General features: G+C 38.0%; 1 protein-coding gene across 1 annotated transcript in view; it reads right to left on the reverse strand.

The window, feature by feature from the left end:
- LOC111064441 (DNA mismatch repair protein Msh2) overlaps positions 1 to 27,707 on the reverse strand; it is a 42,752-nt gene that overhangs the window by 12,926 nt on the left and 2,119 nt on the right. The window contains 12 exon segments of the mRNA XM_039433375.1: positions 1,081 to 1,311; positions 4,184 to 4,355; positions 5,469 to 5,614; positions 11,201 to 11,246; positions 11,248 to 11,425; positions 12,644 to 12,841; positions 14,819 to 15,006; positions 19,178 to 19,366; positions 20,164 to 20,328; positions 22,724 to 22,834; positions 23,975 to 24,120; positions 25,753 to 25,876. Coding sequence (XP_039289309.1) covers positions 1,081 to 1,311; positions 4,184 to 4,355; positions 5,469 to 5,614; positions 11,201 to 11,246; positions 11,248 to 11,425; positions 12,644 to 12,841; positions 14,819 to 15,006; positions 19,178 to 19,366; positions 20,164 to 20,328; positions 22,724 to 22,834; positions 23,975 to 24,120; positions 25,753 to 25,876 — 1,894 coding nt within the window.

Genomic DNA, 27,707 nt, shown 5'->3' on the forward strand with positions numbered 1-27,707 from the left:
CAGAGGATAGCTAATACCAATATATCTCATGTAATATCAACTGTTCGTTCTTGTTTAAAATTATCAGTTACATTTTATTCATTGATAAAATTTCAAGATTTAATTGAGATTGAATATTTTGTTAATTGATTACATTACCACATTGTTGAATAATTTTCTGGCTACGTTGAGGAGCTAGAGAAGGATAGATCTATCTGCCTTCACGAATGATAGACAAGGATAGCAACACGAATGTAAATCAAATACTACTCGTATATGATTAGGAATGTTTCAACTCAACTTAAACTACTTCTCATTTAACTCAACTACTTTTAGCTCAACTTCAACTACTTCTATGTCAACTATACTCTGTACAAAATCACTCTTGACTTGGAGGGACAAGCGCAACAGAGAAAGGTAGGGATAAAGCGGAGCGATGTTACCGTTCTGATCCAGCCAGCGTTCTCTAATTTCCAATGAGTGTTCAGCTGCTCATGATATGCATACGGATGTTTCCTCTCTGGAAGCGCTTATTCGACAAGTTTAATCGACAAATTGGCAACTGCGCTTCTTCTTATGACTCTATTCATCACTGAAATTGGCAGATCTCCTTCCATTTCAAAGCAAGTCAAAAGTAATTTTGTACAGAGTATAATCATGGAGAAACAATAGCGTAAGTAGATATCCCATGGTATAGGGTGTTTATGTCGCAACTTTTACTGTCATCTCAAGCCGATTATTGTCGATTTTTACTGTTTTGACCGGGTAAGAGTGTATGAACGGCATAGTATGAGAGACTACTAGCGTCATAAAGCTTCATGGGAAAGAACTAAGTGGACTATCGGCTTGAGATAACAGTAAAAGTTGCGACATAAACGCCCTATACCATGGGATATCTACTTATGCTATTGTTTCTCTATGGTATAATCAACGTTTTAACTATTTTTGGCTCAACTTCAACTACTTCTAATTCAACTCCAACCACGTCCAACTCAATTTGAACTACTTCTAACTCATCTTCAACCACTTTAAACAACTTATAACCGACTAATCAACGTTTCAACTACTTCTAACTCAACTTCAACTACTTGATCAACTTACCGCCCTCCATCTCGATATCATTAGGAATGAAGGTGGTGTTAGTGAGCATCTCGAGACAAGGATGCCGGCACTGCTTGAGACGCATGACAGGGGCGACGCCCTCAGAGGGGGCGCTCATTTTGGGGCGCACATAGGGGCCTGGGGCGCCAGCCGACACGGCTGCAAAACTGGTCACTACGTCCAACCATGCCAGTACGTCGCTCAACTGTAGAAGGGGGGTTGCGTAGGACACTGCCGACAAAAATAAATAAATGAATGAATAGATGAAGAAATAAATAGATAAGTAAGTAGGTAAATGAATTTATATCATAGAGAAAAGATAGCATAAGAAGATATCCCATGTTATAGGGCGTTGGGCGTTTATGTTCCAAATCTCACTGCTCAACTCACACTTACGTGACTCAGGTCGAGAAGAGACTCGACTCTAAAGTGCGAGATAAATTACTTTTAACATGAAGAGGAGAAACCCATTTCTCCCTCCACAGTTTGTAGCGAAGACACAGACGGACATCCTGCGCACAATTGGATGCGCCGTGTCATTTTGCTCCATGTTCTTGTGATGAAAACATCTCTGGAACATACACAAACCAATATACCTGCTGACCAGTACACTACTTGGAACATTGCCAGCAATAGATTGAGGGGAGTGTTGCCGCGTCGCGTTACAAAGCTCTCTCACTCAGACACAATAGAAGGAGAATGCTGCTAGGTAGTGGGAGTGATTAGTGGAGGATAGAGCATCGGACCTCTCCGTCTTCGAGAAAGAGCCGCGTTAAAAGTAATTTATCTCGCACTTTAGTCGAGTTTCCAAATGGTGACACTCAGACCAGTCGATTCTAGTCTCCGCGACGTCACCCATTTGGAAACACATGCTCTCGACTAGAGTCGAGTCTCTTCTCGACCTGAGTCACGTAAGTGTGAGTTGAGCCTAACAGTAGTCAACAGAACAAAAATCGGCAAGAAATTTGGAAAATAAATAGCCTGTACCTTGAGATACCTACTTATGCTTTATTTTCTCTACGTTTATATCCAAAAATTTACACATATTCCAGTGATTTACATACATTAGATAGTAGTAAACACAATGCATTAGCGGCAATCTCTGAATTGAGTTAAAAGAGCAAAGCAAAACTATACATCCTTGATCAATCAAGGCTTTTTCAACAATGTACAAATATAATCAATTAACAAAATATTCATTCTCAATGATGACAATCTATTATTTAATCATTGAAAAGTATATTTACTGAGCGAATAAAATATAATTAATATTCTTCTACATAATCTTCCATGATTTAATAATACATTAATTTTTTTTAACATCTTTATTGCCCATAAAAACAAAATACAAAATAAAAAACGTACAAAAGAAATATTCTAGATTATAATAATATATTATGCTATTACAAATAAATTAAAATTACATGGCACCACCCAGCAAGGGCAAAACCCTGACCGCTGAGTGAGAGTATCAGCTGTTTAGACAATATAAAAATTTATTTACTAATAATCAAAGCTACAAAAAATCGAACTTAACAATAAATTACTAGTAATTATAATATTTGACTGATGTCGAAGAAAAATTTTTTTACAACCCACTTATTTATCTGTTCCATCCTCTGTCTACCCCTATTAGAAAGATATTCTGACAATGCATTTGGCATGATATTTATTATTTTTGAGTTAAGATACCCCAATTGTCTTCGCACTATTGTCAAATCTGAATAGTTAATATTATAAATGTTATGAGATGTAACTCTCAGGTTATACATAGAAACGTTATTATTCACTGTAAATTCCTCCTTCCTCATCCATGCATAATAGAGAAGTTTCTTTATATAAATTTGACGTACTGTCATCACTTTAAATTCGGCAAATGTTTCACTACTAGAAAAAACCCTTGGCTTATTAAGAATTGCTTTTATTATCATTTTTTGAAATGTAAATTTTATTCATGAAAACATCATACGCTCCTCCCCATACCACTAACCCATATTGCAGCACCGATTGAACATAGGCAAAGTAAAGGACCCTAAGTAATTTAATGTCTAATATTTTACGGACTTTATAAAAGATAAAGGAAATAAATTTTAAGCGTTTACAAATATATTCTATATGAGGCTCCCACTTAAGGTTACAATCAACCATGATGCCCAGATACTTTATAGATTTTTCATTTTTTAGTTGAGGGCATGCACAATCCTTCCATTTCTCAAAATCACAATTTGTATGTATTTTTAAATTCATAGCATCATTTTGCTGACCAACTATTGTAGGAGAAAATGTAATATATTTAGTTTTTGATGTATTTATACTCAATGTATTAATATCAAGCCATTGTTTAACAATGGTTATTACTCTTTCTGCTCTCGAGTATGTCTCTAACCATGAGCGGTCCTTAACTATTGAGATTATATATTCTGGTACCCATTATACAATCCCACAAAATTTACAAACGATTTTGCAACGCTGAGAAGATAGAAAGGATAAGGTAATCTGCTTTGTCTAATGATAGAATAGGATTGCAAACCAATATCAATCAGGTGCTTACTTTGTAACATGAATCTCATTATAGTAAGCTTACAAATTAGAAAGACAACAATTCAGAATTTGAGGTTCATCCCATTAATCCCCACACTTGGGGCCAAGCCACATGAAGCGTTCTTTTCAGGCGTTTTAAACGAGTCGGCAAGGCAGGAAGCTCTCCGATTAGCTGATTGGGTTGGCGTTCGAGAATCAGCTGATAATCAGCCAATCGGAGAGCTTGCTACCCTGCCGACTGTGGCTTGGCCCTTATTCAACAACAAAATACGTTTGGAAGACTATGAATCAATCAGTTTTTATCGATCTTCCAAGTTTATCTGATTGTCTCGACAGGAGACGGGTCGATAATTCATTCAAGTAAGTATTAAATATATTAAGAATAAATTATGAATATGACATTTTATCAAATGGCTACTAAAATCGTGGAACTCACTGTTGTCTATTGATTTCACTTTAACGTAGACCTCATTGTCTATTGGTTTTATTCTATTATTGCCTGAATATCATACTGTAATACACTGGTGTATGCGTTTCCAGGAGTAAATGTTCTTCTACCAACCTGCAACGGTGATAACTTCACCAACAACTTTTTTCTGCATTTCAGTGTACTGCTCCCTCAATTGCGAGTATTCCTCATTCAGATTTGTCAATTTCTGGCTGCGGAATTTGACGCCATTTTTAACCGAATCCAGAACTGTGTATGTGGTCTGGCCTCTGAGAACCTTTTCTTCCTAAAACAAGCAAGAAATAAACTATTAAAAACACTTCAAGAGAATAACAAGTACTAGAGAGAGTTGAAATTGGAATCAAGACTTAAAAACTACTTCAACTGACTTGTGTCCTCCGCTCATCACCAAAAGTTTTTGAACATGTCACTCCCGTGTTATCGGATGGGCATGTTATATTGTCGGTCCCGGCTGAAGTATGACAATCGTAAGGCCCATTGACGGCTTGAATGATATATTCAGGCGAGGTGGAACTTCCGTCAGGAGCTCCCACCAATAAAAGCCATACGAATATTATTATTATTATTTTACTGATAAGGGCCAAGCCACATGAAGCGTTTTTGCACTGACGGCGAAAGAGTCGGCAGGGCAGGAAGCTCTCCTATTGGCTGATTATCAGCTGATTGGGAATAAGGGCCAAGCCACATGAAACGTTTTTGCACTGGCGACGGACGAGTCAGCGGGTAGGGCACGAAGCTGATTAACAGCTGATTGGGTTGGCGTCCGGGAATCAGCTGATAATCAACAAATTGAAGTGCTTTTTGCCGTGCCGACTCGTCCGCCGCCAGTGCAAAAACGCTTCATGTGGCTTGGGGCCCTTATTCATTTCTTTCAGAGCTACTCAATATTTCTAAACTTGATTGAAAATAGTGTTATTTCAATGCATATTGTTCAAGTGATCTACCCTTAGTTGAAAAAAGTGCATTCGTCGAGTTCAAAACCAAATTATATTTTGAACGCTCAAAGGTTCAAAAACGTCATACAAAGGATGAAATTATATGAATCTTATTGAAAATTTCATCCTGTTTACAACCGTATCATTGGAAATAGATTATGACTGATAGTTATTGACATTTTAAAAAATATATAGAAAGATCGGTATATCTCCAACTAAGGTCGAAATAAGAAAACTTTACTAAAGATCTTTTGTAGCAACTTTCATGCAGAATCTACATGATCTTCGTCTGTAACACCTTCTGTAGGACACTCTGTATTTGTGAGATAAATAATAATAATTTATTTATTTGTTCCATAGATTCATACATAGCCTAAATCTTGTCAAACATAAATTTACCCAGAAGTTGTCAGTCAAGTAAGTTACTTGAAACATTTACTTACCTTGAGAGAAACCCTGAAAAAATATCCATACTGCGAATTGGACTCAAGTTTGATGGTTTTGTGGGGATCCAAGCTCAAATCTCGAGCTGCTTTATTCAGTTGACTCTTGATTTTCTCCTCCAAATCGTTCATCTTCTCCCTCACCTCTGCAAATTAAAAACACTTGATTATAATGATGAACATCTGGATCATAATCATCTCATGCCTGGTTGCAGAGTCGTTACATAAAATCAAACATAGCTATGTGAGACATAGTTTAAAATCACTGACATAAATGGTTGGTCGTTGCACAGTCGTTTGCTGAAGCCCATTCAGCTATAAATCTCGAATTAGCATCACACATAGCGACATAGGTCACACCGCAGCTCTATTCACTTTTTCCGTACATGCTTCTATCCAACCAATGTCTTGGCATCGGAGAAAGTTTCAATCGACATCACTGTGAACAGACCTAAAAGAACTCACATAAAATTGATAAACAATGATAAGGTTGAATCATGATAATTTTGAAGATAATCGTCATGAACATGATCATTTTCATCAGAGTCATGATTATGATTATTATTATCTTGTTGATGGATATGATAATTATGATCATGTTGATGTTTATGATTATCATCATGATGATGGTTCCAATGTGCACCATTTGGAAGCTAACTATAGGAGTAGTTGTTTTTTTAACGAAAAATAACTACTAGGACTATCGACTTGAGTCAACTGTGAAATTTGGAACATAAACGCTCTGTATTAAGGGATATTTTCTTATGCTGTCTTTTCTCTATGCTTCTATGGTATCACCATAAATGATACAGTATCAGAACATAATGATACTATATCACCACACGTGAAACAGTATCAACACAATATGATACACTATGATTTCAACATGATAACCAACACCATAATTTGATACAAAACTTCCAAACTTTGAATGAGTTCTACAAACCATGGGATATCTTCTTATGCTGTATTTTCTCTATATCTTCTTCTTAAGGTGCCTGTCCGTTTCGAACGTTGGCGATCATATTGGCTATGATGACTTTGTTAGTTGCGCTCCGGAACAATTGAATGGAGGTTTTTCCAAACCAGGCTCTCAGGTTGGCCAGCCAGGATATTCTTCTTCGACCTGGGGCTCTCCTGCCTTCTATTTTGCCCTGCAGTATGGTCTGCAATAGCTCATATCTGCCCCTATTGCGCATTATGTGGCCCAAGTATTGCAACTTCCTGAATTTTATTATGTTAACCAGTTCTGGGGCCATATTCATCCTCCTCAACACCTCCTGATTGGTAATTCTATCAGTCCATGGTATCCTCAGGATTCTCCTATACAGCCATAACTCAAATGCTTGGAGCTTTGCTACTGTGCTTTGCTTTAGAGTCCATGATTCAACACCATACAACAGTACTGAATACACATAGCACTTCAGTAATCGAATCTTCGTATGCAAGGTGAGGTCATGGCTCTTGAAAACAGACCCCATTGTTATGAAAGCACTTTTGGCTTTTGCAATCCGACACCGGATCTCCTGAGAATTATCCCATGACTCATTAATCATAGTTCCAAGGTAGGTGTATTGTGTGACCCTATCAATTTTCGTCTGACCAATGTACAGCTCTGCTCCTTGGATGTCATCTTTACTAATGATCATGAGCTTTGTTTTGGCTGAGTTTATATCAAGTCCATAGGTTTTACTAGTTTCTGCAATCCTATCCATCAGCTTTTGCAGGCCCTCTATGGAATCAGAGAACACAATGGTATCATCAGCATAGCGTAAATTGTTAAGCTTCTCTCCATTGATTGAGATACCTTCATTCATATATTCAAGTGCTTCTCTGAAAATGTGCTCTGAATATAGGTTGAAAATGATAGGTGATAGTATGCAACCTTGTCTCACTCCTCGCAGGATCTTCACCTGTTCTGTATGTTCTCCATCTACTCGGAGAACAGCTGATTGATTCCAATATAAGTTGGCTATAATTGATAGGTCTTTTCCATCAATCCCAGTTCTTCTCAAGACATCTATCATTTTCTCATGTTGAACACGGTCGAAGGCCTTCTTGTAATCAATCAGACATGCAAAAACATTACAACCCACATCTCTGCATCTTTGAAACAGAATCTGCACACCAAACAGAGCTTCCCTTGTTCCCACAGCCTTTACAAAACCAAATTGATTGGGTGAAATTTGCTCTTCACATATGTTATAAATTCTTTTGTGAATGACTTTTAAAAACAATTTAAGCATGTGACTCATCAAACTTAATGTTCGGAAGTCTCCACAGGCTTTTGCACTTGACTTCTTTGGAACTGCAATGAACTCTGACTCCAGCCATTGATTTGGGATTTTTCCTGTTGAGTATATGTGGTTGAAAATTTTGGTTATTGTCTTCATATTTTCTTCATCCATTAACTTCAACAATTCAATGGATATTTCATCCGGTCCCGTTGCCTTTCCATCCTTCATCTGCTTCATAGCCGCCTTCACCTCTTCCAATAGAATCTTCGGTCCAGTGTAATCTTCAAAGACAGGCTGCTGTGCTCTGAGGTCATGGAATAAATCCTTTAAATATTGCTCCCACACCTTCTTCCTCTCATCCTTATCAATCACCAAATTGCCGTGTACATCCGCTAACCGACCACTTTTGTTAAAAAAGAACTTCCCAGCCACTTCCTTTACTTTACGATGGACATTGAAGCTATCATAGCGACTTTGATATAGCTCTATCTCCTGACACTGTTCAACCTTTTCTCTCTCCTTGGCCTCCCTGATCTTTCTTCTAATGATAGTATGGATCCTTCTATACTCAACAAGATTGTCTTTGTGACTCTTCCTCAGTTCCATAAGCTCCAGTATCTCATCAGTCATCCATGACCTACACTTCCTTGGGTCCCTTCTTAGGTATTGATCTTTTATACCTTTCACTGTTTCCTTTACAATTGCAAGTCCCCCCTCCACACTCTCCAGATCTCCACCCACTCTCAATCTCTCATTCAAGTCATTCCTCACCATCTGCCGTACAACAGGATCCTTCAGTCTTCTGAGATCATAACTCTTTACCTTCCGGACTGTAACTCTCTTCAATCTGACCTTAAACCTGCCAACCAAAGGTGTGTGATCAGATTGGATATCTGCCCCAGGATATGTTTTGACAGATATACAACTGTTCCGAAATCTTCTATTGACCAGCAAAAAATCTATCTGATTTCTTACAATTCTTCCTGGTCTATCCATTGGTGATTTCCATGTGTACAGTCTTCTTGGGTGAAGTTTGAACCATGTATTCATCACAACCAACTGATTCGATTCAGCGAAAGTTTCTAATTCATCTCCACGAGTGTTTCGGTTACCCAGTCCAAAAGGCCCCACAGAACTCGATGTTCTGCCCTCTCCCAGTTTAGCATTGAAGTCCCCCATGACAATTGTCAAATCATGTCTCTTGAGTTTCTCAATTATTTGGTTAATGCTGTTGTAGAACTCTTTGACTTCCTCATCTGTTCCATCAGTTGTCGGTGCATAGACCTGAATGATATTTATGTTGACTGGTTTTGCCTTGAGTTGCACCAGTATCACTCTTGATGAGACTGGGACAACATTGTCAACACATTTTGCAACTTCTTTTGTCATTATGAACCCAACTCCAAGTTCATGTCTTCCATCGTCTGTTCCGGAGTAGTAGACCCGGTGATCCTGGATGTTGAGTGAACCTGAGCCCGGCCATCGCATCTCACTCACTCCCATGATACTCAATTCCATGTGTGTCATCTCCTGTATTGCATTGTGAACTTTACCACCCTGACTCATGGTTTTTACGTTCCACGTGCCAATCCTGATTTCATTCTGGCACTTCAATCCTTCAGTTACACTTGAAACTGCTCCTCCCGGAGATCCGATTGAGGAGCTTACTCCGGAATTAAATTTCGCTGCAAGCATAGCCATTAGATTCTACTAGGACTTATCCTGTGTGGATCTTTAATGAGGTGCTCGTCCTCTCCTTTCTTCCTCATCTCTACGCCGTTGACCGCATTTTGCAGTTCATCCGCCTTTGGAGCCCGTTTCCAAACTCCAGGACAAAGGGGTGCCCTCTCTATTAGCTCGTCCGCCCGAAGCCGTTGGCCGCTAGAGTTACTCCTGACCAAAACAAGTTGGGAAAATGAAGAAGAGTTTGACCAGATGGTCAGATAGACAGACTGAAAAGAGAATGGCTCACAGCTAAGTCAATAGAAAGTAGCCATTCTAGTATTTAAAAGTTCCAAAGCATGAATAAGAGAAGAAGGGTGAGGCGAGAAGGGCTTTGTGAATTAATTCGATTTAGTTCTCCAAAATCTAGGTCTCCATCCTGATTCTCTATATGGTATCACAAAAATGATACAGTATCACCTCAATATGATACCGTATCATCTCAACTTGATACACAACACTAAATCTGATAAAAAACTTCCAATCGTTGAATGAATTCTACAAACCATGGGATATCTTCTTATGCTATATTTTGTCTATGGTAGCAGCAACGTACTAAAGCCTGATTTGCATTAGTAGAGTTATTGGTCGAGTAACTGGCATACTAACTCTACTTTACTTACTTGGTCGAGTAACTGTTTTCACTACAATTGAGAATAGTAGGTAAAGTGTCTTGTCTAGTGAACAGAACTAACCTTAAAATGTCAATACGGAACAATACTCGACTCTACTCTACTAGCTCGAGACTGTTTTCATTAGCATAGTAGTGGTAGAGTAGAGTGAGAAGTGGTGGTGGGGGAAGGCAAGTGGTAGAGTACTATCCCACGGTGCTATCCCACTCTACTCATGTACTCTACCATGAACGTTTTCATTGGGAGAGTTCACAAGATAGTTAGTACTTTCCCAGGAAAGTCTACCACTAACTCTTACTAATGAAAACTAGGCTTAAGGCTGAGCAAAGGCTAAAAATAAACTTTCTACTGGTGATATTTTCCAAAGATTTTCGATTTGTATATCAAGGTATCAAAATGAGAAAGTTTTATCAGGAAAACATTTTTTCCAATCATTACATTAAAATTTTTTTGGGACAGAACATTTCAAATTCGGTAAGAGATAAATCCATGAGATTTGAAGGATTGATTCTCCATGGTATTGTTGATCTAGTAAAATGAAAATTTTCTGAAAATATCAATTTTTGAGAAAGTTATTCAATTTACCAAAGATTACCAAGAATAACTTCTTGTTCAGTTATTTTTGGTAAATTGAATAACTTTCTCAAAAATTGATATTTTCAGAAATTTTTCATTGTAACTTTCAAGTAAGACTTAACTAGATCAACAATACCATGGAGAATCAATCCTTCCAATCTCATGGATTTATCTCTTACCGAATTTGAAATGTTCTGTCCCAAAAATTTCAACTTAGGCGCTACACAAAAAAACTTTATTAAAAATTTATATTTTTAGAAAATTCTCGTTTCACTAGATCTACAATACCATGAAGAATCAATCCTCCAAATCTCATGGATTTATCTCTAACCGAATTTGAAATGTTCTGTTCCAAAAATGTAAACTTTAGGCGCTCATATCTCAAAAAGTAATGATCGGAAAAAAATGTTTTCCTGAGAAAACTATTTCATTTTGATAGCTTGATGATATTATACAAATTGAAAAACTTTGAAAAATATCACCAGTAGAAAGTTAATTTTTAGCCTTTGCACAGCCTTAAATATCAGTTGCTAGGTAACTAAGTCGAGTGAAGCAATGGTCTTACCTTGAAGATCCTCGTCGAACTCCGGTTTGATAAGGAACTCGCCCCGGGTCCACATAGTCCATGTCGAGCGTGGTTTCTATCATCTCCTGGAAGTTGCTCATATCACCGATCAACTCATCCAGCGGCTCAATCAGCACACTGCGCAGCGTGGAGTGCGCATGTCCGCCATTTTGATTCTTCAGCGCTGCCAACAGGTGCGGCAGGCGTTGCATCGCTTGATAGATTCTGAAATACAAGGTGAGGATACAACATGGTGAATTGAAATTGCCACAAACATAAATTTATTCAAAAATAGAATAGGTTCCACGTTATAACGAATAAATAAATAATATTATTCATTATTAATGGGGAATCTAACTTTGCAGAACATTTGATAACAAATAATCACAAGTTCACAGTTGAGGAGAATGTTGCATTTCTGCATGTTAATAACAAAGGCAGATCTTTTAATATTCTAGAGGCTTTAAAAAATAACAAGAGTAATTAAGGAAAATTTCCAATATAGTTTAAATGACCAGATTCGTTTCAACCAATACAACACTACGAATTTAGTTTTATCATAACATTTGCAAGCATACATTAGTCAATAGTTTTTCTATTTTCATATTTGTTTTATTATCTTTTACTTGTTTCCTTGGTTCTTATTTTGTAATGAAAGTAAATTCTGTTATCATGGCGAGTCTGTTGCTCATACCGCCATTTTGTGACACCGTTAAGTGGGAGGAGACTGTCTAGCAGGGCCAATGGCAGGCGTTCATGCCCTTGACCAATAGCAGTACTCGCCAACTAATATAAATTCTGCTTCTCTTGTATTTAGTTTTAGTTCATCAGAGATTGACAATGGTGTAACAATCGAAACCGGTCTCTCTATCTATCAATAAATCTGTGTTTTTTTTTGACAATTTCTTAGTATTTTTATTTAATATGGATAATTACCACAATATCAACTTCTCAACTACACAAAAAGTGAATAAAGATTATTTACAGAACAAAAAATTTGAATTTAAATACCATCTTGTCTCAAATCAGTAGTTCTATACCACTTACCATAGTTGGCTAGGTATTTTTCCTCCTTTCTTTCTTTTCAGCACACCCCGCCATGAAGCCTGTTTTTGTATTATATTGGAAAATTATTTTTTATTGTGATTTTTGTGTTTTGATTACTTGTATTATTGTATTGTTTTGATATGAATAGAATTATTGATTGATTGAATACAAACTAACAATAATTCTCCCAACCTGTAGCAATCATTATAATGCCGCATCCACATGTTGGCCTAATGTAGGCCAACGTCATCCAACGCCAATGTGTGAATGGTTGGTTTGACAGCGGTAGCCAGCGCTGGAAAACCACCCATCCACACACTGGCGCTGGTCGACATTGGCCTTCACTGGGGGCCAACATGTGGATGCGGCATAACGTGAACCCCACAATATGTTTACCTGTAGCAATCCTGCATAGTGGCCTTCTTGCGCTGAATGCGCTTGGCGAGCGCGTGGAGGTCGGGAATGCGGCGCAAATGGTCTTCAAGCAGAGACTGCCTCAGCTCCATGTCGTCCAGTAGACACTCCACTACGTCTAGGCGCTCATTGATGGCCGCCAAGTCTTTCAGCGGCTGTTTCACCCATTGTGACAACAATCTGTAACAAATATCAAATAAATTCAATAAATAAATATCAATCAATTCAATTCAAATATGAGACTTCAACGGCTGCAAAGTCTAACGTCTTTTTGCCAATCTTTCAAATGCGTTTTTACGCATTGTTGTAATAATCCGAGACAAAAAATGCAAAAATAATCAATGAATTCAACTATAATTAGAGACATTCAACAGCTGCTTCACCCATTGTGACAGTAATCTAACACACAAAAAATACAGCTTTTCAACGTAGAAAGATATCAATAAATTAAAATCAAATCTGAGACAATAACAGACAACAACAATTTTTATTTTGTTTTTCTCAATTAGAAAATAAAACAATTGAATACTATTGATACTAGTAGTTCTGTGAACAGTAGACCTCACGCAGTATTCTCATCCACAAGTACCTGATTGAAACTATAGACCTTATGGAAATACAGCAATAGACTGATGGCTTCTCCACACATCTGTATAATCACTTGTCAGCTGATTTATGAAGAATAATTCTATAGTCTGATTTTTACTCTAATATTGGCATATGAAGGAGGCTTATTTTTCCTTTTATATTATCCTTGAAATGCATAATTTCCAAAAGCCTTGTATATACGTCGACGCGCAATTAAAAAAGGAACATACCAGTCAGATTTCATGAAAATCTATTACTTCGTTTTGCCGTAAATGCGCAATATATACACATTTAAACATTAAGGGAAATGCCAAACCGTCGACTTGAATCTTAAACCTCACTTCGCTCGGTCAACTATTAAATAGATAGAGAAAATATAGCAACTCAAGCCGATTACTGTCGGTTACTGTCTATTATTACTGTGTTGTTGGGGTGAAAGTGTTAGAACGGCTAACCAAAGACTACCAGCGTCACATAGCTTCACCAATAACAACTACTAGGATTATCAGCTTGAGTTAACAGTGAAATTTGGTTCATAAGCAACCCATACCATGGGATATCTTCTTATTGACCGAGCGAAGTGAGGTCTAACATTCAAGTCGACGGTTTTGCATTTCTCTTCATGTTTATACGTTTACATTTATGCTCCGCATTTACGGCGAAGCGCGGCAATAGTTTCTCATGAAATTTGACAGGTATGTTCCTTTTAAAATTGCACGTCGACGTATATACATTTTTTTTTGGAAATTTTGTATTCTAAAAGGATAATATAAAAGGAAAAAGGAGCCTCCTTCACACGCCAATATTACCGTAAAAATCAGACTATAGAATCATTCATCATAATTGAGCTATCGAGTGGATTATTAATTGCATGCAATTGATAGCCTAACTCAAAGCTGATCATAAATCAGCTGTTGAGTGGATTATTAATTGCATGCAATGAGGCATGCAATTGATAACTCGTAGTAGCATAGCATTTTCTCCCCACTTTTCTCTACTTTCAACTCTGTAAGCTTTTTATGATAGTTGCATAGTTGTTTACAACAAATTATTAGAATTGTTGATACAACAGCCCAAACAGTCATTAGTCGTTTATACACCGATATTTCGCCGACACGACAGAATTTACTCTGATGGATAGTATTGGAGGGGGGTGTGGTTTATTACTGCAAGAGGTATACTGTTCACAGAACTACTAGTGCTATCTTTTCTCAATTATACTATTAAAATCATATGAATGATTGGGATAGAGTGAACAGGATCAGCCCTGATGAATGTAAAGACATATTCTTTTTTTATTTTTAAAATTTTCCAATTAATGGTGATTTGAGTGTGATATTTTTGTTTTTTATACTGTTTTCAACCGTCAAAATTTAAAAATCTTGGCTTTCGTTGTTTTTGATTGAAAATAGACTTAATTTTAGTAAAGTGGAATCATAACCTTATTTTGGAATTTTAAAATGTTATCTAAATTTGGGAGAGAAATAGTACAAGGAGTATCCTTAGTTTTTCTGTCCCAATCAGTGCTTCTTTGTAAAAAATATAAATAAATAAATAAAAAATTCTGACCTGTGACCTTGAGGCGTGCAACACTTGTCCAATAGTCCGAGCACACTGTGGTTCTTACGATGGGCCAATGCCCCAGGTGTGGGCAGGAGGTTCAGAGCATTCACGGCCGCCGTGTCCAGATACACGTAACGGGCCTGATCCAGGGTCACCATCGCAAACTGACCCAGGTTCTCTTGGTCCGAACACAACTAGAAATTATATAAAACAGTATAAATTAAAAAAATATTGAACAAATCAATAATATACAAAGTTAACTTATAGTCCAGGTGCACGTAGCGAGCCTGATCCAGCGTCACCATCGCAAACTGACCCAGGTTCTCTTGGTCCGAACACAACTAGAAATAATATAAAACAGTATAAATTAAAAAAATATTGAACAAATCAATAATATACAAAGTTAACTTATAGTCCAGGTGCACGTAGCGAGCCTGATCCAGCGTCAATATCACAAATTGGCTCAGGTTCTCTTGGTCTGAACACAACTAGAAATTAGACAAAACAGAATTAATTTAACTAAAATATTAAACTCATCAATAATAATATTCAAAAATAACTTATAGTCCAGGTACACGTAGTGCGTCTGATCACTACCTCCGTAAACAAAGCCGTAGTGCATTCGTGTGACGTCAGCATAGGTAGGGCTCCTACACCAATAAAAACACTAGCTGATATAGATCAGCTGAAATCAACTAATTTTTATTGGTGTAGGAGCCCTACCTGTGCTGACGTCACACGAATGCACTACGGCTTTGTTTACGGAGGTAGTGATCTGATCCAACAAATTGGCCTACGTTCCCTTGATCTGAACACAACTAGAAATTAGACAAGGCCGAAACATGTCGGGAATTATAAAAATATATTTTGGAATAGGGTACTTCTATCTTTTTTTATTTAAAAAATTGGCCCTGAACAAGAAAGTGAACATTTTGTAGAAGACTAGCAGGTAACCCGTGCTTTGCAAGGGTCTGATTAAAAACGTGACATACTGTAATCTTGAAGAATTTAAAATAGGCCTATAACCATCCTCGGTAAATTAAAAATGTTTATGCAAATTTTCAAGTTAATCGGTCAATTAATTCAGACGTGATGATGCGTCATTCGTGAATTTCCTATCCCGTACGTGTATAAGCCAATTCTTTCTCTATTATATTATAGACTAGCAGCTATCTCGTGCTCCGCAATAGTCTATTTTAAATCTTGATTAACTGAAATCTTGACCTTCTGACATATTGAAGAATTCAAAATAGGCCTATAACTATCCTCGGTAAGGTAAATTAAAAATCTTTATACAAAATTTCAAGTTGATCATTTCAAGTTGCTAATGATGCGTCATTCGTGCATTTCCTATCTCGTAAATGTATAAACCAATTATTTCCTCTATTATATTATAGATTATCCAATTGTGAAGAAATGTTATGACGGCGCTTCACTCTCGCCGAGTTGGTACGAATGACGAGGAACGCGAGAGTGTGGATGCCTACTATGCCACCGCTCGCCTTCGCTCCGATTTATGTAAATTGGAGACGTTACACATTCGGCGAGTGACTCGGCGGCAAAACTCTCGGCGAGAGTGTAGCGGAGGCAAGAAAGTAGTAAAATATTTATGAATGAATGAACAAATGAATGAATTACCTCGAGATAGGGCAACCAGAGCAGTGGTAGCGGTGTGGAAGTAGTAAAAAATGAATGAATAAATTACTTTAGTTTAATTCATCCTGTGAAAGGGGTATAAGGATTTGTCAATTTTCACTGAGATTCAGTTTTCTAATTCAACGAATCGTTAGAGTTGAAGTCGATTCTCTGGTGCCGGCAAAGTGATCGTAGAATTCGGAAATGGAATAGAAGCAATGCTTTACCAGCTCCCTCTTCAACTCCATTCTGAATCTCTCCGACTCCAGCCCCTTCAGGTTATCAGGTAAGGCATTATAAAGACCTAAGACCAGTTATAGAATAGACACGGCCTATTGTATATTCATACTGAAAGTCGATGAAGCCAACATCTACTGCCATATCTCCAAATCGTGACGTCAGCATCAGATGGAAAACTTTTCTGTAGAGTTTGTTTACATTGTTTTCCATAGCAGATTGTGTCTATTTCAGCGAGAGCGCAGCTGGAGTTTATAATTTTAATCTATATATATATAAAAGCGAAATGGCACTCGCTCACTGACTGACTGACTGACTGACTCACTCACTCACTCACTCACTCGCATAACTAAAAATCTACCGGACCAAAAACGTTCAAATTTGGTAGGTATGTTCAGTTGGCCCTTTAGAGGCGTACTAAGAAATCTTTTGGCAATATTTCAACTCTAAGGGTGGTTTTTAAGGGTTTAAAGTTCGTCTTTTAGCATGTATATTCTTCTTCTCCCAATCTCAATAAAATTGAAATTTCCATATCATATGTTACTATAGAACTATAATCTAGATAGAGTACCTCTTCGAAACAGTTGTTAACAACTGGCAATTAAATTAATAATTTTGTCAGGTTGGCACTAAGTTGAGTTGACTTTGTTAGGTTGGCACCAAGTTGAAGATTTAAATGCATTTATCGCGAAAAAATTGATTGGGCACTGCTACTTCAATCCTGGCAATATTATATTACTAGCCGTCAGGCTCGCTTCGCCCGCCATATCCGTTTAGCCAGACGTTTAGTCTGGACCCCCGACTGGATAATTATGATAAAAATGCTCAAATGAAAAATGCAGGCAAGCGAAGCGAGCCTGCTGATCTCATTCTTTGGACGATCCAGTCGGGGGGTCCAGGGGGCGGAGCCCCCTGGCTAGACGGATATGGCGAGCGAAGCGAGCCTGACGGCTAGTGAATAATAATTTACATCCTTCTGAAATAGACACAATCTGAATTTTTTTTATCCGATGATGACGTCACGATTTGGAGATATGGCAGTAGCTACATGTTGGCTTCAGAGGCTAGGCTTCCCAGCGTGTCTATTCTATAAGTGGTCTAAGATAAATACTAATACCCAAACTTCTAGCCCCCTTAGCATACAGTGTGTTTCTATGCTGTTCATCTCTGAGATGGTGACGTCTCCGTGTATCAAAGACCCTCTAATCATATTATTTTCGTTCTTTTTAATGAGACAAATACATTCTAATATGAAAAGGCTTGGAAGTGGTAGTATTTCTGGCGTTTTGTAATATGGACGGCAGCTTGTCCTCATTGTCTCACCCATCGTCACCCTTACAGCCCGTTTTACAATTACTTACTTACTTTATCCGGCTCTACAGTCCTGGGTAGACTTTGGCCTCCTCAACATAGCGCCTCCATTCGTCTCTATCCTGAGCACTCCGTCGCCAGTTTGCCACGCCCAGCACACGGAGGTCTCCAATCACATCGTTCAGCCATCTTGTCCGTGGTCGACCTCTCTTTCTCGTCCCAAGCATTCTTTCTTCCAGGAGTCTTGATGGTACCCTCCCGTCACTCATTCTGGCTAAGTGTCCAAGCCATTCAATCCTTCTGGCCTTTATGAAACGCACCATATTTCCTGCTCCAATGGCCTGGTCTATCTCAATATTGAATCTGGCTCTCCACACTCCTCCGTCACATATTGGTCCCCAGATTCTTCTGTACATTTTTCTTTCAAATGACCTCTAATGCTTTTTCATCTTTGTTCAAGATAGTCAATGTTTCGGCCCCATAGGTTACAACTGGTCTCACTAGCGTCATGAACATTTTCACCTTTGTTTTTCTGGATATGAGCCTGCTTTTAAATATTTTTTGATTAGCAAAATATGCTCTGTTGCCCATCATTATCTGATTGTGTATTTCTTGACTGTCTTATTGTCTGCTGTCAGGTTACCCCAAGGTATTTGCACTCTCTGACGCCTTCTATAACACAGTCATCGGCTATTTCCAGATTACATACTTGCCTTCTTGCTTGATTTGCAGACATTCTCATAGTTTTATTTATGTTAACTTCAAGACCCACCTCTCTTGCCTCTTCCCTCATTTTGCTAAAAAGTTCTTTGAGGCTATCTTGATTTCTTGAAACTAGGACATCGTCTGCATAAGCTAATACTTGGTTTGTTTTACAATTACCTGGATATATCTAAAGGTGCGTACAGACTTTCGCTCTGCTCCGCAATCGAACGTCACTCGAGCAGATCGATTGATGATCGACCGGGGAGCAAGAGTGGAACGCGAGAAGAGCTAACATCTCCCGTAACGTTCATGATCGGTGCGAGTGCGGAGCGATGGCGGAACGAGGGCGGAGCGGGTTGGAGGCGCGTATATCTGTACGCACCTTAACAAGGTTAACCAGAGCGGTGGTGTTGGTGTGCAAGTAGTAAAAAATTCATGAATGAATGAAATGGATGAACGAATTCATGAATGAATTACCTCGAGATATTTGACGAGAGCAGCTAGAGCTCCAGTAGCGGTGGTTAGATTCATCTGGGACAGAGCATTGGCATTCTGTTGCTGGCCTTCCTTAAATAAAATTAACTTGTTCATGTCTTGCACCAAATTATCGGTCGAAAAGTCGTTCTTCTTGCAAACGGTCACTAGGGCACCAGAACGTTCCATTATCTGTAATTCAAACCGGAAAACATGATTGAAAAGATATAATAGAATCAATATTCAGGGTGTCTGATAAGTCACTCCCTATTTTTAAACAGCTATAATTTCTTTATTCATGAACCAATTCTGTTGGAACTACATTTGTTAGATAGAGCACTCCTTGAGGTTGTGTTAACACCAATTTTCATTTGTTTCAGTTTAAAAATGCCCCCTCTCTTGACTGTGGAAGAACGAGCCAAAATAGCAGCTCGTTATGAGGTCTGGGGATCTGTGGTGCGCGTACAAAGGTGGTGGAGGGCTGAACGAGGGATCCATGCAACACTAGATGCAAAAACTGTTGAAAATTCCCATTCCAAATTACTAACAACAGGGAGTGTCGCAGATGCAAGACGATCAGGAAGACCATCAACGTCAAGGACAGCAGAGAATGTTGACAGAGTTCGTGAAATGTTCATGAGGAGCCCTAAGAAATCACTGCGTCAAGGATCTCGTGAAAGTGGTCTTTCACATTACTCTGTTGCAACGATTCTTGAGAAAGATCTCAGTGTTTTTGCATCCGGTGTTGCATGGATCCCTCGTTCAGCCCTCCGCCACCTTTGTACGCGCACCACAGATCCCCAGACCTCGTAACGAGCTGCTATTTTGGCTATTAATTAAAATTGTAGAATTTGAGGATATATGTGTGTTTTTATTTCATTGGCTCATTTTTAGTCCGACCTTGACATTGAAATCGAACTAACGCTAGTACGATATTTGAAACTCGCAGAATAAAAATAATCATTGGAAAGAAAAAATATGTTACTAACCATTTTGATCTTGTCAGCTTCCAAGGAGGTTTCAGCCGGAATGAGAACTTCTTTGGGACCAATTTGAACGACCATCGCTTCCAGATTGCTGAAATGTTCGTCATCAGGAAATTCACACAACGACATTGTATGAGCCGGAATGTCCACTGATGCTAGACCAATTATCTGCAAAATTTATTCGAATTTCAAATTTATCTGTTCTTTGTACACATTTATACACAAAAAGGTGCGTACAGACTGTCGCTCTGCTCCGCAACCGAACGTCACTCCAGCAGAGCGATTGATGATCGACCGGCGAGCAACAGTGGTTCGACCGGGAAACGCGAGAAGATCTAACATCTTCCGTAACGTTCATGATGGGTGCGTGGGCGGTGCGACTGTGGTTCGATGGTGGTACGAGGGCGGTACGAGGGATGAGCGTGCTCGGTGCGGGTTGGAAGCACGAATATGTGTACGCAGCTTTATATAAAAGAGTATAATACACATATTAAAGGTCAGAACATTCAAGGCCCATGTAAGGTGTGACTTACATTACATTAATAATGTAAGTCACATGGTCATACAACTCCTCAGGCAGCTTTATAACTAAAGCCTGAAGTAACACAAAGCTGGATTTAGAACGATTAACAAACACTCCCTACATTGCCGACCTCTCAACGCAGATATAGATAATCTCACACATCGTAGGCTTAGCTTGCAAACGATTCTAACATTCTAAGAAATATAGAATCACATAATATTTACAAGAATAAAGTTATCAATTGTACAAAAGAGCTTGAAGCTCACAAGACTAATGTCTGACGATAAAGAAAAAATACTGAATAACAAAAGAAAAATAGCCTAATTGAAACTTAAAAATCTGGTGTGGCGCACTCACACAACTTTCCTTGCCGTTATGAAAATTGATCACTGAGGCTAGTGTTCCCGCGCATCTCAAGTCTACTATTCAAATATTTGAGCCAGCTGGTGACAGGGCAATAACGCTGGAGACACACGAGGTCTGCTATCTCTTCATAGTGAATCATTTAATAGAATCAACAGTTGCCAACAGTTTGCAATAATTGGATAATCACATTTTCTCGAATTTCGAGCTAATTTTTAATTTTAGGTGAAAATGTTACTGAACATCAATTGTAGAGATTCTCATGCACAATTTTTTCCACTCGAAGTTTTTTGTTTAAATTGTATCTGAAGCCTTGAGAATCTGAAATCAAACTTTGCATAGATTGGGCGGAGCTCCTGAAATTTTTACAGATATGGGACTTGTGGGAGTTGATAGAGCTTATCAATGACTATTTTAAGTAGGAATTTGATCAGAATCGTTGGAGCCGTTTTCGAGAAAATCGCGAAAAACCCTGTTTTTGACAACATTTTCGCCATTTTAGCCGCCATCTTGAATCGCATTTGATCGAAATTGTTCGTGTCGGATCCTTATGGTGTAAGGACCTTAAGTTCCAAATTTCAAGTCATTCCGTTAATTGGGAGATGAGATATCGTGTACACATACGCACATACACTCATACACACACACACACACACAAACACACACACACACACACACACACACACACACTTACAGACCAATACCCAAAAACCACTTTTTTGGACTCAGAGGACCTTGAAACGTATAGAAATTTAGAAATCGGGGTACCTTAATTTTTTTCGGAAAGCAATACTTTCCTTACCTATGGTAATAGGGCAAGGAAAGTAATAGCCTAATTGAAACTTAAAAATAGGATATAGGTAAGAATAGAAACAACCTAGTGAAAAAAGAACAAAGACTCACAAAATAATTATTCATTTATTTATTTACAACAAGCAGGTAACCCTTGATCCGCAACGGTCTAGTTTAAAACTTAACAACCTGAAAACTTGACCGACTGAAATCTTGAAGAATTTAAAATAAGTCTATAAACGTTCTCGGTAAATTAAGAATCTTCTTGCAAAATTTCAAGTTAATCAGTTGAGTAGTTGAGACGTGATGATGAGTCATTCGTGAATTTCCTATCCCCTACGTGTATAAGCCAATTCTCTCTATTATTATTATTATTATTATTATAGATAACAATTATGTCAAAAAAATAATCGACCTAAACCATGCATGGGCCAAATCCGAAGTGATGAGCAGTATTAATAACACAATACTATAGTGAGGTCCACGTGATAATGACTGTGGAGAAATATAGGAGAACAGCGTTGCCGATTCTCTGCCTTGCCACTGCCTTCTTTAGAGAATAGCTGATACCGGTATATCTGATGTAATATTAACTGTTCATTCTTGTATAAAATAATCAATTATATTTCATTTGTTGAAAAAAAAATATTTTTCAATGATGAAATAATACATTTCTATTATTGAGATTAAATATGTTGTTGATTAATTATATTTCTACATGGTTAAAAAACGTTCAGGCGACGTTGCAGAGCTAGAAAAGGATATCGCTACCTGCTTTGTCGAATGATAGACAAGGATAGCAACACAAATGTTAATGAAATACTGCCATTATAACTTGTACCTCACTATATATACATGACAAATACGATAAAGTACTGTACTCACTTTGTTTTTAGCGTTTGTGGTTAACCTGACTGCAAGAACGGCCGGACTTTCAACTTGATCTGAATTTGCGAAAAGCATATCTTCAAACTGCGATAGATTACCGGGTGAACCCTGGAAAAACATGTGAATAAACATTAAATCTTGTTTACAAATATAATATGATAGGTCATTGATTTACTAGAGGCTGTTAATTTATTAATCAATATCGTTGGAATTCTATAAATAAATTATTCAATCCTCGAAAATGTTATATGATTTAGGTTGATAGAAAAATGAAAATCTGAAGACATCGAGCAAGAGTAGTATAATTATTACAATAGTAAATGAAGGCCACAGGGGAAAAACGAACAATATTCTCAGCTTAGAAGAAGAAGAAGAAGAAGAAGAAGAAGAAGAAGAAGAAGAAGAAGAAGAAGAAGAAGAAGAAGAAGAAGATGAAGGAGAAGAAGAAGACGAAAAAAGATGTTGTGACTTTGATCGTTTTTCCCCATGTGCCCTTCAAATACGTAAGAGTATGATCAAATTGGATGCTGTTATGTGTAAGTGCACGGGTGATCATGCATTAGCAAGTGTGCAGATGAGAAACAAAATCTGGAAAGAGCAATAGGAGGAACCCTCACACTGAACGCGTGCACTTGCTGGTTGCAGAACACGTTGCTTTTGAGAAGATACAAAAGGGCATCTGTTGCTTAAGGAAAGATATATTAAAGCTCCTTGTGTATCTTTTCGGATGCAACATGTTGCTTTTGAGAAGATACAAAAGGGCATCTGTTGCTTAAGGAAAGATATAATATTAAAGCTCCTTGTGTATCTTTTCGGATGCAACATGTTGCTTTTGAGAAGATACAAAAGGGCATATGTTGCTTAAGGAAAGATATATTAAAGCTCCTTGTGTAACTTTTCGGATGCAACATGTTGCTTTCGAGAAGATACAAATGAGCATCTGTTACTTATGGAAATATATATTAAAGCTCCTTGTGTATCTTTTCGGATGCAACACGTTGCTTTTGAGAAGATACAAAAGGGCATATGTTGCTTATGGAAAGATACATTGAAGCTCCTTGTGTATCTTTTCGGATGCAATACGTTGCTTTTGAGAAGATACAAAAGAGAATCTGTTACATATGGAAAGATACATTTTTATAAATGTTCGATGTTTTTGAACGGGTAGTATTGAAGAGAAAACTTCAGAAGAAACTTGAAATAGGTTTGTTTGAGGTTAAAAACAAAATTTGTAAAAAGTATATTTACCTTGAATTCGAGAACCCATAGCGGATCGCTCCTAGTTTTTTTGTTAACATAGACCTCCACACGATAACGTTTGACCAGAAGAAGATCTTTGACGAAAGTCTCAAACTGAGATTTATTGAGTACTAGGTAATCCAGTTGCATATCACCTTTAACAAAAATATAAAATTTAATTGTAATTTTCCCATTGTTATACTGAATTTGAATGTGCACATGTTCTGTATTTGTATCTTTATTTTAACACAATAAAATATATCAAGTACCCTATCATTTCATCACAACACAACTAGTTTCAACTATTTAAGAGCCATTTGATTTGATTTTGAAACTTCTTTATTGCTTCTCAAGTTTACATGAAGAGAACAATTTAAGGGTAAAAATTATACAGAGTTAAAAGGACTTCACAACTAAAGACTTCTACCTATTATATTATATTTTAGATAGCTAGTTATAAGATAACTCTGATTCAATTCATCCCTGTATATCTGATACAATATTTACCCCGGGTTGCACAAAAGTCTGTTAACATTGAATTCCGATTGAATGCTACTTACAGAATTGAGAAAGATGTCAATTTGTTACAAAACACTTCAAGTTTAAGGTGTGGTTGTTATTTTGGTTGGATGTGACAGCCGTTGGTAATGCGACATCGAGTAATCGATTTCTTGCCACACTCGTACCAGCGTAACTTGTGCAACAGCAGGGATCCGATTTCGGAGGTCATTAAGATTGTCTGGTAGAGGCGGAACATAAACCTTATGCTCAATGAAACCCCACACGAAGAGATCCATCGGTGTTAAATCAGGTGAGCGAGGTGGCCATGCAATTGACCCTGCATGATAAATCCAGCGAGGTTGAAAGCAATCGTCTAGAAAGTCCCGAACTTTTCCGTGGAAATGAGCTGGTGCACCGTCATGCTGAAAGTAAAAGGGCACTTGTTCAGCATGATGGTACACCACCTAATTTCCACGGAGAAGTTTAGGATTTTCTAGACATAAAAAATTAGCTGGTACGAGTGTGGCGAGAAATCGATTACTCGATGTCGCATTACCAACGGCTGTTACATCCAACCAAAATAACACCCACACCTTTAACTTGATGTGTTTTGTAACAAAATGACACCTTTATCAATTCTGTAAGTAGCATTTAATCGGGATTCAATGTTAACAGACTTTTGTGCAACCCGGGGTAAATATTGTATCAGATATACAGGGATGAATTGAATCAGAGTTATCTAATATCTAATAACTAGCTATCTAAAATATAATATAATAGGTAGAAGTCAATCTCACTATAGGAAATTTTCTATACAAATAAATATAATTGACCACTAATAACAAGAATCAACATTAATATTGTATCAGATATACTGGCATAACTTGAAGCACAGCTATCTTATATAGAAGGCTTTAGAAAAAGAGAATCGGCATCCCAATTGTCCTATCATTTCCACTGATTTTATTCGGCGTATCTCACTATTATAGTAGTCTATTACTATATACTCTCGTATTATTTGAATAGTCACTATATAAACTCACTATATATATACTATAATAATGAAAAGAATTGGCTTATACACGTACGAGATAGGAAAATTATGTTCGACGCATCACCACGTCTGAACTACTGGACTGATTATCTTGAAAATTTGTATTATAGATTCTTAATTTGCCGAGGATAGTTGTAGGCCTATTTTAAATCCTTCAAGATTTCAGTAGTCAAGTTTTCAAGTTTTTACCTGTTAGTAGTATTATATGAATAACCTATGATTGATTGCTTACCTGATCCTCCATTCTTGACAAATGAAGACGTTTTGAAAACTTCTTTAGCGGCGAACTTAGCATCTTGTCCGTGAACTGTGTAGAAATCAATTCGATGGAAAAAGCGGATCGTAGTCGGTGGTTTCTATAAAAATTAAAAGAGAAAATTGAAATTTTAAAATAAAGAATAAATAAGTGAAAACGTATAACACGTTGGGTCTTCAAAGCCCAAATTCACAGACTGACGTATGTAGACAGACGACAGAAAAATCTCCCCCAACTTCATTGAATGTTGCAACTACTTGCAACGAACACAGAGGTCCGTCTGTCTGCTCACGTCTGCTTGCTTACATTTCATTTTACCTCCGTCTGTCTGTTTGCTGTGTGCGTTAGTTTTTAGCCAAAAATTGTTTATAGAATTTGTTAAATGAGAATTGATGGTGTGGATTTTTTCCATAATTGAAAAACTACAGCTGAAGATGTGCTGGTTTCAGCACGAGACTGCGGTTCTGTATCAATGTCTAGTTGATAATGTGGATGTGACAGAATAAAACTGTGTTTTTCAAATATTTATAGAAGTTTTGAGATGACAATAATTAAATCAATCTATTGATGTTCCTTTAATACCTTCTGCTTCACCCATTACCCACACTTGTGGGATCGATGGCGTCATACTACAATTCAATTTCAATACACGTAATTACACCAACAACTTTTTGAGTATGGAAAGCTCTGTGAGGAGAATACAGAATGGACTACCTCAGGGCTCCGTGCTATCCCCGATGCTCTTTCAATGTGTATACCGCCGATCTCCCTACCACAGGAGCACAGAAATTTGTGTATGCAGATGATATTGGCTTGGTGGCACAAGACTCCTCATTTGAGGTATTGGAAACTATGCTCAACAGAGTTCTGGAAAATTTGGCAGAATACTTCAAGGCATGGCACCTGAAACCCAACCCAACCAAGACAGTCACAACAGCTTTTCATCTCAGTAATCGGGATGCAGGGAGAAGGCTAAATATTGTTTTCTGTGGAGAGAGACTGACACATCGGGAAGCTCCTCGATACCTAGGTGTGCGACTTGATAGGTCTCTAACATACCGCCATCACTTGGAGGGTGTAAGAGACAAGTTAAAGACCAGAAACAATATTATAAGCAAACTGGCTGGAACAACCTGGGGTTGCAATGTGGGAACGCTGCGAACATCCAGTCTTGCCTTGGTGTACAGTGTGGCTGAATACTGCTCACCTGTGTGGGCACATAGTGCACATGTGGGAAAGATCGATGTGCAGCTAAATTAATCCATGAGAAAAATCAGTGGCACAATAAGATCAACAGAGACCAACTGGCTACCTGTGCTTTGTAATGTCCTGCCACCAGACCTCCGCAGATTGAATAAGACAAGACAACTTGTTAAAAGGGTTGTCTCAAGGAATGAGTTGCCAATAGCTAAGGAGCTAAATAATGCACCAGCAAGACGGCTACAATCTAGGAGGTATCTGAGATTAGATGATCAGAATGGTCAGGATATTGAAACAATTTGGAAGGCAAGGTGGTCCTCCTCATCAGTAAAAAATAAACACCTAATTGAGGATCCAAATGTACAGGTGCCAGGGACACTGTTTGGCCGCCGGCAGTGGTGCTGTTTGAACAGGTTCCGGACATCTACTGGAAGATGCGCCCAGTCTCTTGCCTTATGAGGCTTTACACCTGACCCATACTGTGAATGTGGCGAGATACAGACAATGGAGCACTTGGTTTCGAATTGCCCTCTGTTCCCATGTGAGGGAGGATTGCAGGAGGTGCATGCGGCAAGTGATGTGGGGCTTAAATGGATCGAAGGAGTATTACAGAGAATTGACATTTGAGGCAGACCCATAGAGACCATTCCAAAATATGCAGTAATACTGCATATAGCATACTGTCCTTCAATGTAATTTTTGTTTTGTTTTTTTAAATTATGACAAGTCAC

Source organism: Nilaparvata lugens, chromosome 7 (genome assembly GCF_014356525.2).
Source record: "Nilaparvata lugens isolate BPH chromosome 7, ASM1435652v1, whole genome shotgun sequence".
Taxonomy (NCBI): domain Eukaryota; kingdom Metazoa; phylum Arthropoda; class Insecta; order Hemiptera; family Delphacidae; genus Nilaparvata; species Nilaparvata lugens.